This window comes from Monoraphidium neglectum (assembly GCF_000611645.1).
Source record: "Monoraphidium neglectum strain SAG 48.87 unplaced genomic scaffold scaffold00170, whole genome shotgun sequence".
Classification (NCBI taxonomy): domain Eukaryota; kingdom Viridiplantae; phylum Chlorophyta; class Chlorophyceae; order Sphaeropleales; family Selenastraceae; genus Monoraphidium; species Monoraphidium neglectum.
Window position 1 is genome coordinate 24639 of NW_014013458.1, and position 13589 is coordinate 38227.

The 13589-nt window shown below is 64.7% G+C and overlaps 3 protein-coding genes across 3 annotated transcripts in view; 1 reads left to right on the forward strand and 2 right to left on the reverse strand.

Annotated features, from left to right (window-relative positions):
• The window catches only part of MNEG_1648 (hypothetical protein), a gene marked incomplete at both ends in the record, with an annotated part of 4029 nt that extends 1764 nt beyond the window's left edge, over nucleotides 1-2265 (forward strand). Inside the window, 4 exons of the mRNA XM_014049876.1 lie at nucleotides 239-347; nucleotides 726-898; nucleotides 1237-1309; nucleotides 1529-2265. Coding sequence (XP_013905330.1) covers nucleotides 239-347; nucleotides 726-898; nucleotides 1237-1309; nucleotides 1529-2265 — 1092 coding nt within the window. The remainder of the gene's footprint in view (nucleotides 1-238; nucleotides 348-725; nucleotides 899-1236; nucleotides 1310-1528) is intronic.
• Nucleotides 2266-4123: 1858 nt separating this feature from the next.
• On the reverse strand, nucleotides 4124-5928 carry MNEG_1649 (hypothetical protein; the record flags this gene model as incomplete). Its single annotated transcript, XM_014049877.1, has 4 exons — nucleotides 4124-4252; nucleotides 4733-4780; nucleotides 4969-5199; nucleotides 5548-5928. The coding sequence occupies 4 exons, from the start codon at nucleotides 5926-5928 to the stop codon at nucleotides 4124-4126; spliced, it is 789 nt and encodes a 262-aa protein (XP_013905331.1).
• Nucleotides 5929-13081: 7153 nt separating this feature from the next.
• MNEG_1650 (hypothetical protein) lies at nucleotides 13082-13564 on the reverse strand (the record flags this gene model as incomplete). Its single annotated transcript, XM_014049878.1, has 1 exon — nucleotides 13082-13564. A coding segment is annotated over one exon (483 nt), but the record flags the coding sequence as incomplete, so codon positions are not given.
• Nucleotides 13565-13589: the final 25 nt, after the last annotated feature.

Genomic DNA, 13589 nt, shown 5'->3' on the forward strand with positions numbered 1-13589 from the left:
GCAGCGATCAAGTGGATCGTCAAGGTACGCACCCCCCCCCCCTATGGAGGCGAACATGGGAACGTGCCTTACCAACATCACCGCCACTGTTTGCAACTGCGCAGCGGCCAGTCAAATCACACGCCTTTTCTTTCGACACGTGCCCTTGCCCTGCCTTCCGCCGCCGCCAGCTGTTCGATGTTGCTGAATTCCCTGCACACCTGCTCTCATTGACACCCCTCTCCCCCCCCCCCCGCAGGACGGTATCGGCGCCGCGGGGCGCTTTGTTGTGGGGGGCCGCCTGGGGCGCGAGTTTGACGACGACCCGCGGCGGTGGAGGATGGTGGCAGAGGCCATCACAACAATTGGTGGGTTTCTCCAGGGATTGTTTGTGTCGGGTTGCTGTGTGCCGCAAGACTGTCAGGTTGGGATGCGCTCCTGGACAACGCAGTTGTCCTGTGGGCCGGTCCTGTGGGCTGCAAGCAAGACAGCATATCGGGCCGTGCGCCTGGCTCGGGCCCCCGCGCGCCTCACGAACGGGGGTTTGTGCCCAGAGCACCGAGCCAGTGGCGTCACAGAACTGTGCTCGAGGTGTTGGGCCCTTTGCTGGGGACCAATTTCAGAGCTTGCGGCGTCTGTCGCAGGCCACAACCCACCACCATCGGCCACGTCTTGCCAGGCAACACTGCGGACCCCTTCTCCCCCTCCCCCCCCCCCCCCACACACACACACCCTCACACCCGAAGGCCTGGCCCTCGAGATCTCCACCACGCTGTACCCCCAGAACTTCCTGCTGCTGGCGTCCACCGGGAACTTTACCAAGGCGGTGGCCAAGGGCATGGGCAAGCCGGTGTTCAGGGTGGTGCAGACGCACTTTGCGGCCACGGGCAACGTTGGGGCGGTGGCGGCCAAGGAGGAGGTGCGTGGGATGGGTCCAGGGCGGAGGCGACCGTCGACCGGGGACCAGCCGGCGTCGTGTGCTTGACGCTGTTTGCAGGGGTTGTGTGTGGCTGTTCATTAGGACACTGCTTAACACAAGGCATGGACGGCAAGAGATGTGCAGTTTCAGGCGCCTTGCGCTTGTCTGCTGTCGACGCATGCATTGCAGGATATGGACGCGGCCGGTGCCGCCTCTTGGCATCTGCATGCATCGCTCAAGCGGTGTTCGCTCATGCACTTTGGCGGACAGCATGCGCGCTGCAACCCGTGCCATGAATCTCTGGCACACCATGACCCCGCCGCCATGTGCTCGTTCAGGTGTGGGAGGTGTCCGCCCAGCTCGCGGGCTACGCCGCCAGCGTGGCACTGCTGCAGTCGCTAGAGGGCACAGGTGAGGCCGCTTTGCTGGGCAGGGGTCAACGCTTGCGGATGATGACAGAGACCACGCTGGCACAATTGTGCCGGCAGCAGTTGATGCGGCAAGCGGCATGTCAGTCTTTTGGCATGTGACCTGTGGCCTTGAATTGCTTCTTGTGGGGGCTCAGGCTTCTCACTCTCCTCCTGCCTTCACTCTCAACCCACCAAGCCTCCCCCACAAAACGCGTCTCAGGGTCCTGGCAGCCGGTGGTGGGCCTGTGGGCGCTGGTGCAGGGTGTGCACGTGTTGTTTCGCTTCGCGGCCCTCAGCCAGCTGCGCTTCGCAACGCTCAACCAGAAGCGCGCCTGCGCGCTCGCCGCGGCCCACGTCGCCGCCGTCCGCGGCGGCAGCGGTGGGGACGGGCATGGGGGCCTGTCAGCAAGCGTGGATGCGGCGGCGGCGGTGGCGACCCCGGTGCTGCCTGGTGTCGAGGAGGTGAACGCGGCGGAGCCGATGCTGACACCGGCCGGGTCAGTGCGGCCACGAATGCGGCTGGGGGTCACCATAGCGGAGGCCTGGGGGAGCGGCGATGACAAGAAGCAGGGCTCGGGCGCCGCGGCTGTGGGGCAGGGCCCGGGGGCCTCAGAGCTGGCGGAGTGGGTGGGGCTGTACGAGGCAGAGCAGTACCTGCTGACGTGGCGCGACGGCGCGGCGTGGGTGGTGGTCAAGAGGGACGCGGCGCCGCCGGCGCTGCTGCAGGCGGTCTGGCAGGCGGCGTGGCTGGACGCGGCGACGAGCAGCAGCAATGCAGCTGGCAACGGCGGCGGGAGCAGCGGCGCGGCTGATTTTGGCCTGTTGAAAGAGAGCCTTGCGGCGGCCCGGCGGCACTACCCGGGGTTTTTGGCTGCGATGGAGTCGGCGGGCTGGGACTTGACGGCGCCACCGGTGCTACAGATGCAGCAGACGCGGGTGGTAGTGGAGAGCGAATGAGGACGCAGCAACAACTTGAACCACATTGTTTTTTTGCTTTATTGTTTTGTCGAATGGCCGCCTTGTGATATCAGGTCAGAGAAATTGATTCAGGTCAGAGACATGCGACAGGGTCCAAGTGTTCTGCTGGATGGATGCCACGGCCAGGTCTGGGTCCTGGTTCCGTTTGGTGTGGCTGGCAGCCAGGGCAATTCTAACAGTCTGGTTGAGATGCGGGTGGATCCACCCGCACTGGGCGACTCAGGGGCACAGAGCTGCCACATAACTTTGAATTCCCTGACAGGTACGCTTGCAGTGTTGAGATGAGGCATGAGTAACTTGTCTATCTATCTATCTATCTATCTATCTATCTATCTATCTTTCTATCTATCTATCTATCTTTCTATCCATGAGGACAGAGGCCGTGGCCCCGGTGACGCCACGCCCGCGACTCATCAGGGCGGTGCTCAGCACCCCGCCGTGCACCGCGCAAACCATCCCAGATCCTGGCAGACCCGGCTTTCGCTGCACGACGCGCCAGACGGCGCCGGCGCAACACTGTGCCTGAGCAGCTTGACATTGTCAAACAAATGAATCGCTCTGCTGGACTCAGATTGTGCCCCGCATCATCACGCGCTGCACCCACTCGGCTCCCGCGCTGCACGCCCCAAGCTGCAGCCACTGCAGCTGCTCGGCTCGCCCAGCCCGCTGCAGCGAGTGCTCGGAGCACGTCAGGGCACCCACATTCTGGCAAGAGTTGCTCACAGGGAGGCAAGGCACTGCGGGGTGCTGAAGCGGCACACCTTGCAGAGGATCAAGGCCGAGGGCGCAGTCGGCGGCCTTCCCCGGGGAGGGGGGGGGCTGTCGACCCGAGTCTTGACACCTGTGCGCGGAGCTCCGGGCGGCTGAACCCCGCCAGGCCGCCCGCCCTTTTGAAGGCCCTGGATGCGGAAGTAGACGTGCCTTTGCGGCACCAGCGCCTTGAGCAGTGCCATGACGCCCCTCCGCGGGGTCGGCCAGCCTGCGCCAGCTGGAGAAGCCCATTTCAAGGCGCTGCACCTTCGGGGCCACACGGCAGAACGGCGTGTTGACCAGTGCTATTGTGGAGAACATTGTAGTGAGCGCGCTGCTGGGGCCAGTCACGATGCACAACCGGCTGTCGCAGCAACACTAACGCAGGGCATGGCGGTGCAGCTCAGCAGCTTCGTAAGAAGTGCAGTCACGCTGCAGGTTGGCCTTGGGTGGCGGCAGGGGGCTGGCAGGCGCCGATGCAGGAGTGGACATCACCCCTCGACCTGCACCCCTAGGGCTGCAAGGGCTGCTCAAGCTGCGGGGGGTGTCCGACTGGCAGGGTTGCAGGGGAGGTACTCCTGTTACCAGTAGGGAGGGGAGGTACTTTGCGAACGTGCACACGATCAGGCATGGCGCAGGGACCGCTGGCAGGGATGGTCACGTTTTGGGACGAGCCCTTGATTCACGCGCTGCCGAAGGAAATACCACGCAAGGGAGGCAGCAGCAAGCGCAACCCCGCACAGCCAGTTGAATGCGCGACCCGCTGCACAGAGCAAGCGACGTGAGTTGCGCTTCGGTGGTAGGCTGTCGTGTTCAACTCGGTGCCTGGGACAGAGCCCTCTGAGGGCACAACTATGAGTCATCAGCACGTCGAGCGTTCGGCAGACGCTGGCGGCTCTCGCCTCCTGGCGCCTGCCGCTGGATGCGAGCCTTAAACAAAAGGCGTCGAGGTGGGACCACGCCACAACCACAAGCCAGCCTCCGTTCCAGCCCGAAACCGCAGAGCGCCACCCGCCGTCGCAGCGCGCGCGACCCAATTGTGCTGCGCCGCCGCCCTGGGATGTCGCCGCTGCGGGGTGCGGTCACGTTATCTGCGTCCCGGCGGCTTGGCCTCCGCCTGCAGCTTCTCCAAGATACCCTCTATGCGGTGCCGCATCTGGGGCTGCCCGTGGCGCGTCTTGGCGAAGAACTTGGCCTTGGACGCCTTGCGCTGGCGCTGCGCATGGGGCAAAGGGTTGTTGGGAGGGCAACACGTGAGCGTCTGGGAGGTGGCGCTGGTGGTGTAGGATGGCACGTTCAAGAGCGATGCGTGCGAGTCACGGCGTGCCGTTTGTGGGCACGGGGTTGGTGAGCACAAGGGGGTCGGTGGCCCAAGGCTGTTGCGGTGTCGCGACGGGACGATTTGGCATGGTTTGGGCTGCCGCTCCTCGGGCCCGCTTGTCCCGCTGCCTTGCTGCCCTGGCATCCGTCGCTTGCCCCCTCGCCGGCACGCGGGTCGTCACGCCCCACCACTTGAGAGACGCGCACTCCAAGCCGATGGCGTGCTCTGACCGGTGATGACACAAAACTCTCATGGCACATCCACGCCCATAGCAGCGTCCCTCGTCCCTGACCTGCCAACAACCCCTGCAGCTGGCCTTGACCAAACCAATCCCCCCCCACCCAAATCAAGTCAACCCCAGCCCAGGCCCCTCACCTCCTTTGCCTCCAGCTCCTCCCTCCGCCGCTGCGCAGCAACAAGCCGCTGCAGTTTGCCGAGGCACAGCGGGCAGAGAGTTGCAGGCGAAGCGAAAGCCGGTAGTGAGCGCGATCGCCGCAGGCACAGGGTCCGGCCGATTCGGCATGGCGGCTCTGCCGCAGCCGCTGAAAACGCGCAAAATCGCGAGCACCCTGCCGCCACGCCGAATGAGCAGCAGCAGCGCAGCGGCTCACCTCCTCCTTTGCCTTCTGCTCCTCCTCCAACTGGGCGCGCCGTTTCGCCGCCAGCCGCTCCAGCTGCGATGGTGGCCCCGTTGCGCCCCCCCGCCGCCTGCCCCGCCCCCTGCCGTGCCCCTCATGCTGCTGCCCCTCCGCCTCAGCCCCGTCGTCATCACCGCTGCCCCCTAGCCGAGGACCCCGCTGCGATTTGCCCTGCTGGCCGCGGGCGCCAGCGTCAGTTGCCGGCTGTAACGCATTTGATGAGGAGCAGGCAGACGGGGTGTGTGAGCGTGTGTGGGTTTGTGTGAGTGTGCGTATGAGTGTGCGAACGTGCATGCGCGAGTTTGCAAGACACTGAGAGGGCAAGCTCGAGCTGAAGGAGATGAGGGTTAACCGGGCGCCCAGGCGAAGTTGATGAGGGTATGAGATGTGAAGTGGTGGCAGTGGTGGTGATGTTTGGGGTGGGGGAGGGGTCGATGCGCCGCGTCCCCGACCCCAATCGAGCAGTCGGCACATGCAGCTCGCAGGGCCACGGCCACTGCCGCCCGCACACCCTCCACACCCACACCAACAACGCGCGCGGGCGCAACCCACCTCTGTGGGTGGCGGCGGCAGCCATCGCTGCTTCTGCCGCTGCTGCCGAGGCGCTCCCCCCTCGCCCTCCTCCTCGCCCCCACTGCTGCCGCCGCTGCCGTCGCTGCCGCCGCCGCCGTGGCTGAGGTCTGCCAAGGGGTCCGCCGCGTCCAAGTCATCCAGGCCGTCCCGCAGCGCTGGCGGCGCCGCCAGCCGCCCGTCCGCCTCCAGGCGCTTGAGGGTGCGGCGGTACTTATTCACCTTCTTGGCTTTCAGGTTGCGCGCCTTCTGGATGACTTGGCGCTTGTCATACGTGCTGACGGCACCCCTGTACTGACCGCGCCCGCGGCCGCGGCCGCGGCCGCCGCCGCCGCCGCCTCGGCCGCCGGGCTTGCTGTGCATGCTGCGCCGGGGCAGCGAGGCGCGTGGGGTCGCTGGGCCGCCGCAGCTGCCTGCCGCCGCTGCTGCGTTGTGCAGGTGCTGCTCGGCTCCGGCCTGCGGAGCTGCACTGCCCCCGGTTCCAGGTGATACGTGCTTGCTTCGTGACTTGATTGAGTTGCAGTCTGTTCGACAGACAACCGAAAGACGCAGGCAGGCGCCTGGCAACGAGCTTTGTACACAGCGCGATCGATCAAGACGCTGAAGAGTCCTGCTATGGCTTTCTGTTGTGATTTGATCGCACACGGTATATACCGCTGCCATTGCTGCGACCGCTTCACCATCTGGCTGAGGAACAAGCGGTCCAGTCGGACCTTGGTGACACCCGCAGCTGACAGTGCCGAAATGTCGCGCTTCCGGGCGGCAGGCCCTCACGCACGCTGAAAGAATCGCTGTGTTCAGACAGACTTTGACCGGTGCTACACCACGCGTGCTGCGGCTGGCAGTTGCTGGTGCAGCACACGGGGCGACAAACCGCAATGCAGGATTTCGTTCTGGGCCTGGCGGAACTGCTTGGGCAAGAGGGCCCACGAAAGCCCGTGCGTGCACCATGACTGGCACCCACCAAACACCTAGCTTTGAACAACGTGGCCATGAAAAGATTCTCATGAACTGCTGCACGTTCAGCTTCATGCCACACCCAATGCTGTGCGGCCCCTAAGATGTTGAGTCATGTACCTGACATTTCTGCACGCGTCCATCGGCCCTAGACGGCTGCGGTGCGACGGAATTTTAGGTGGCGCCACAAGTCACACAGATATGGATGGGGTGAAAAGGTGGGAAGGGGCGCCGAGGCTGCTGGCCTGCAGGCTGGACGGGGGAGGGTGTGATGGCAGCAGGCCCTGATGCTGCCGTGCATAAATCGACCACGCCCAGGCTAGCATGAGGTTGTGTAAAGGAAATGAAGGCACCTGGACAGCGCAGGCAAGGCTTGTGAGCTTCGGGAGCTTCTGCCAATTGGGAAGCCTGGGGCATGGCTGCAGGCCCCTGCACTCTCGACACACGGCGGCTGAGTGTCGGGTTGCATTGCAGGCGCGAGGCGAGCGGCATCCGCGAGGGGGGCGCACACGGTTTTGGAGTTGCAGGGCGCATGCAAATACTTTGGGCTGGTGCGGCGGCAGGGCAGGGCAACGCGCCAATACAGCTGCAGGACTGCTGAGGGCGATGGCAGAGTGAAGTGCAGCTGGTGTGGGTTGGCCTAAACAGATGTCAGCGTTGCGGGTCTCAAGTTTTGACCCCTTGAGGACCTCAATGACAGAGCAGCAGAGAATTTGCTTGAAAATGCAAGGCGGCCCGTCTGGCAGCTCTGTCGTCGTGAGTGTTGGGGCCCAGCGTCACCGGGTGCATGCGCCCTTTGACTGCGACCTACCCCCTCCTCGGAGAGAAAGCCCCCTGTGCTCACAAAGCCAGGGCAATACCAGCCCTGAATCGTTCATCAGCAAATATCGCGATTGTTTCATCGAGGTGCAGGTCACCCGCGCTTCGCCGCTATATTACAACAGGGACGATCAGGCAGGTGGGAGGGTCGACCCGCTTGTGGCCCCCCGTGGTCGCCGTTTCAGGAAGGCACATTCGGGGCTTGCACCCAGCTAAGAAGCGTGTATCACAACATCTTATCCTATCTACATGCTGCGGCAGGGCGCAGGCGCTCCAATGCAGGGGCGGACCCCCGCCTACTACGCTGCCGCTGGCGACGCCCCCGTGAACAGCAACAGTACGAGCAGCGCTCAAGAGTGCCCGGCATGTGAAAACTCCTGGCAATCACATGCCTGTAGTTGCAACGGCTTTCAGCCCTCTGAGCCGGTCTGCGGCGCCCCCGCAGCCCCCTCTGCGCGCGGCAGCCCCAGCAAGGCGGCAAGCCGCGGGTCAAGCTTCGCCTCCGGCTGCGGGGGCACTCCCGGCAGCAGCAGCGATGGCCCACGCTTGGAAGATCCAGTTGTAGCCGCCGCCGCGCGGCTCGCCGAGTGCGGCTCGGCCGGCCGTCGCGGCGCGTGCAGCGCAGACGGCAGGCCGGGCACCAGCTGCTCTGCCAGCAGCAGCGGGTTCAGCGGCAGCCCCCCCACATGCAGCACCCCGGCGTGCAGCCCGGCCGGCAGCCGCCGCGGCAGCTGCAGCGGCGCGGCGAGCGTCTCGGAGGTCGCGTCGCCCTCGGCGTCGTCGGTTGCTGACTGTGACCAAGACGGTGAGGCAGAGGGCGGCGAGGGGGGCAGCGTGCTGGAGGGCAGCAGTGCGGAGTACATCATGTTCTCCTGGAAGGTGGTGGACTGCCCCTATGCCGACCTGGAGCACGACTGGTGGGCTGGGCAGAGGTGCATGGGGACATACGAGAGGCTTAGGATGAGTTCAGAGTCTTGATCGCTGGCGCTGGTGCTGGTGCCGGAGCCAGTGCTGACGCAGATGCTGATGCAGCTGCTAGTACGAGCGCTGGTGCTGGTCGGCACGAAGGGTTTGTGTTGATGTAGGCAGCAATGGGCAACAGGGGGCGTGGGTCCGGCCAGCGCCTGCCCAGCAGCAACTTGCAGCAGGGCGGTGTGGCCAAAGGGGGTCGCCCCCCCCCTCGCTCTATCATCTGCACATTGCTCCGCCTGACATACAATTGACCACACCCACGGCCTGCAGGGCCACATGCCCCTGGGCACACCCAGAGGAGAAGGCGCGCCGCCGCTCCCCGGCCACGCACCCGTACCAGGCGGCCTGCTGCCCAGACGTGCGCCGCCGCGGCCGTTGCCCGCGCGGGGAGCAGTGCCCCTGGGCCCACAGCGTGTTTGAGATCCACTTGCATCCCTCGAAATTCCGCACAAAGGTGGGGTTCGGAGAGGGGAGGGCGGGCGGTGATAACCACCAGTGATGCCGGTTGCTGTCTCAGGAGACTGCGTTGCACAGGCTGTGATGCAGGCAGCGGCCTGTCAGGCGGCAGGCCGCCAACGCTTGCTGCTGCATGGGATTCGGCCAGGCGAACCCCTCAGCAAAGCAGATTCCCAGCGCGGCCCTCTTCTTCCTGAACCAATCGACAACAAACTCGCAAACCCTCTGCATCCCCCCCCCACCTGCCTGCACTCCCGATTAGATGTGCCGCGATGGAGCCGACTGCTCCCGCAGCATATGCTTCTTCGCCCACCGCGAGGACGAGCTGCGGCGGCCCTGCCCTGCGCCAGCCACTGTTGCCCTCACCGCTGCCAGTGCATGTGGCGCTGCAACCTGGGGCTCGCACGCCCAGCTGCAGCAGGCAAGCGACAGCACAGTGCAGGGCGGCGGCGCGCACGTTGCTAATGAGCAGAGCCAGCAGCTGCTGCGGCAGCAGCAGGAGAAGCAGCAGCAGCAGCAACAGCAGCAACAGCAGCAGCAGCAGCAGCAGCAGCAGCAGCAGCAGCAGCAGCAGCAGCCGAGCATGGATGCTGACGTGTGCGGAGTTCGGCACCAGGGCCAGGAAGGGGACATGCAGCGCGCCATCCAGGAGCGCGGCGCCATCTGGCGGGCAGTCCAGGAGGCCGCGGCCCAGACCGGGATGGTCCTGCTGCCGCCACCGCGGGCCACCAACAGGTGCAAAGGCAACGGCAACGGGCCAGTGGAAGCCGGCGATTCGTGCGAGGCGCCTGACTCGCCAGCAGTGGCGCGGCAATCTGCCCAGCGCAGTCCAGGGGCTCCGTCGGCGGCGCTGCCGCGACTGCTGTCTGTGGGGGCCGCCCTGTGCGACATTGCGGCACTGCGGCAGCTGGTGATGCCGCCTGCTGCTGCCTCCGCAGCGCCCGCGTGCCCCGCATCAAACGCCGCCGCCGCCATTGCCCCTACAGTCAGCAGCATGGCGTGTCGCTCCTGCCCACACCTGCCACACCTAGTGGCCGCGCCCATCGACGCCGCCTCGTCCAGGCCTCTTCTCGTGGCTCCGCCGCCGCGACTGCTGTGGCCGCTGCCGTCGGCGGCCGCATCGCAGTGTGCTGAGGAGCCCGGCACACACCCATTGGCCGCTGCCCCGTCCGCAGCAGTGCAGCAGGGGGCTGCGGTTGTCGACCTGGGCAATGCCCCGCACACCTGCGCGATCCCCCAGGACCCCTGCGCTGCCATCAACGCCGCCGCTGCAGCCGCCGCGGACGCCGCTGCTCTGGCCGCGACGGCGAGCCTCTCAAGGTTACAGACGCTGCCCCAACTCGCCGCGACGAGATCATCGGACCGCGTCAGCGCCCTCCCCGGACTCTGGGGGCTTCCGAGGCTGCCTCCCGTGGGCGACCGCGACTGGCCGCTCGGCGGCGCCGCAGGCCCGCTGGCTGCGGCGGCCGCGGCTGCAGCGGCGGCGCCGCCCGCGACGTCCCTGTTTGGCGGCTTGCACCTGTGGTAGTGGTGGCACTCGCCTGCACTAGAGTGACGATGTATCCCACTACCCATCCCCCCCTTTCTGCCCATACATTGGCTGCTGCGGCACAGCACTAAGAGGGTTATGCCACCGGAGTCACGGGCGCACATTGGCCCCCCTGACCACTCCGACCTCGCCACCTTTTGCGCCGAGGGTCCAGCTGCAGAATGACCGCGGCCGCCGCTGTGCCGGGCAACAAACATTTACCGACATCTGACCAGCCGATGTGGCGGCCAAGTGCGCACAGGCGAAACCACTGGTACACGCTCTCAGTGCAGTGCCGAACGCGCTGGGGAAGCTGCGTGTCTCTTGATTTGCGTGCTGCCAAGTCCACTTCTTGACTGGGAAGCACGAGGGCTTGCGCGGGCAGAACAGCTGGCGGCGACCTGCGCAGTTTTCTCATGTGCTTGCACAGGTGCCCATGCCTTGACACGATATAAATGTCATTGTCTTGTGCAATCCGCATTGGCTTGTGCGCTCGGGGGCACATCTGCACCCCATCTGCGCCGCCCGCCTGCCCAGGGGGTTTTCCAACCTGCCACGTTTCTCGAGGCAGTCCCCCGCCATCACCGTGATTTCGTGGGATCATGGGGTTCAAAACATGGCTGGCGCGATGCCGCTGTCAAAAACGGCACTGGCTTATACATCAAGGGGTGGGGATATCTGGAGCGGTTTCACACGCCCGTGCACTGCACCGCTCTGCTTGTCTGTACTCTAGCACTGCCGCGAGGATTGTGCCAGTGAAAGCAGGCAGGTTGCACGCGCACTATTCCGCCATGCCCGCGTCACGGTCGTGTGCTATGCGCCCTCCGTGCTGTGCTCGATGCATAGCCAATGGCGAGCACGCACACCCTTGCACAACATTTTGTGCGCCACTGTGCTTTGACTGCTCTGGTCGCCGCCCCAGCCGAGAGACGGGGCAGCTCCAGGCGGCTCAGAAGCCGGCTTGGCCAGCAGGGGCGGGCAGTTGAGAGTTTGGCATGCCTTTGAGAGTTTGGCACGCCGTTGAGAGGGGCTTGGAACAAGTGACCGGCTCATTTCCGCCCTGCACCCCTGCGCTTACAGGCAGCAGCACACGAGCGGCACATGCACGGTTGGCGCTCAGGGTGGTCCATCCAGGACGTTATGCTGGGAGCTCAGCACCCCGCTGTGTGGCGCTTTTTGTACTTTTCCGAGCCCGGCCTATCCATTTTCGCATCAATCATGTCGCAAAATAGCCGCTGCGGGCGTTCGCGTGCGCGCCTATACGCACGCCACGTCCGCGCCCGCACGCGGGCAGTGAAGTGCGGTTGGCCCGTCACGAGCCTGAGCGCCAACAGATGCGAGCGCCACCCTGGCAAGCACAGAAAGCACACACAAGCAGTGAGAGTAGGCAGGCCGCACACATGTGCAAGCAAACAGAGGTCCCTTTTCAACCTCACCACTGTGCGCACGACCGAAAAATCCATAATCCGTCCCCTATTCGTTCGTAGCAAGGGCTTGAGCCGGCGGCGGCTTCGCTGGAGTGGCCCCACCGCCCGCACCGCCCGCAAATGTAGCGAAAGCGCTGCATGGGCTTTGCAGAGCGATTTTGGCACCAGAGAACAGGGAGAGAGAGCATGAGTGTATGTGTGTATACTTCACGCGCCCGATGGCGCACTGTTAGTTGTTGCGTGCGCACAGCTGTTGTTGTGCTGATGCAACAGCAATCCATCCCGAGACAGCCAAGAGTAAGTTTGGGTCGCGGCGCTGCATGTTCACTTGCAGTTAGGGGTAGTGATGGCGCCATCACCCCGCACCGCTGCAGCTGCGGCGCTGCCACTGTCGCAACGCCCAGGCTAGTTTGTTTGCCCCCATTGTTACGATTTTGCTGTCTATGGTTTTTTTGTTGGCAAATCACCGCCCGCCGCTGGCAAATGCCACCTCCCGTTCATCTGTAATCTGTCCCTTTCAGCCTCGTGCAGTTTTCGTTCAGCCAAGATGCTGCTTGCAGCCAAGGGCCTGCGCACCATGCGGCTGATACCTCTGCGTCAGGCAGGGGCAGCCCAGGTGTGGCCCCTGTTTTCTGGGGATGAGCCTGGCATGGCAAAGGCACAGACCCCGGCTGTGCCTGCAAACCAGCCGGCGTGCTCGAGGGGCCTGTTAAAAAATGACAGACAGAATACGTAACCGCTCACTGTTACACCGCTGGCAGTCCACACAGCCATGTTTCAGCTCTGCTGCGCATGTATTGTTGCTAGTTGCTATCACATTTCACAGATTGACCTGGTGTTGCTGATAAGGCAGCATCCGGTGTAAACAGCATATGCAGACAAGGCACACACAAGGCCGTGGCTAGCCGCGGTTGTTGTGTCAGCGGTTCCACACAAGCAACGCCTGCTGGCTCTGTTCTTCATCCGACGGGCCATACCGCCGCCTGGGCCTTGATGGAGTTGAGTGGGATTGCAGTTGCAGGCGGCAATTCAGTGGGATGGGTGTCTTGCAGGACTGCCTGGGTGGGCTACTGCGTTCTGACCAGATTAGGCTGTTGTACCCGCCAGGAGGAGACACTTTGCGACTGCACGCACATCCACACAGCGTGATGTGCACGAGCAGCCCGCAAGGGGGCCCTGTAACCAGGGCGATGTGTCGTCACCTCCTGCAAACCCAAGTAGTTGAAATCAGCCCGTCACACTGCGTGGGCCTGAGGGGTAACATAATCTCCAGTCTAGAGTCATTACAGAAGTGGCGTCGTCGTGAACAATCGGCGCTGCGTTACAAGGTCACAGGCCCACCGAGCCCGCCGGGCACTCACGCCGCGGCCAGCGCACCCCCGCCGCCGCCGCCGCCGCCGAGCAGCTGCCGCGCGAGCGCCTTCTGCTCTTCGCTGAGCGCCGGCGGGAAGTCCACCGCGTACGTCACAAACAGGTCCCCCCGCCGCTCCGGGTGCTGGTACTGCGGCATGCCCTCCCCCGCCACGCGCTGCACGTCGCCCGGCCGCGTCACGCCCGCGCTGGCCAGCACCACTTTGTGGCCGTCCAGATGCTTCACCTCCCGGCTGAAGCCCACGAGGGCGTCCAGCAGGCTGATGGTGGCGTTCATCATGAGGTCGTTGCCGCTGCGGCTGAAGGTGTCGTGGGGCACCGTGCGCACCCTGAACTTGAGGTCCCCCGGCTCGCCGTCGACCTTGGGCTCCCCCTCCTCAAAAAACACGATCTCGTGGCCCTCCGCCATGCCGGGCTCCACGGCCACGTTAATGGCCTCGCGCTCGCGCTCCAGCTTCACGTTGGGGCACTCGTCACATACCTTGGGGCGGGTG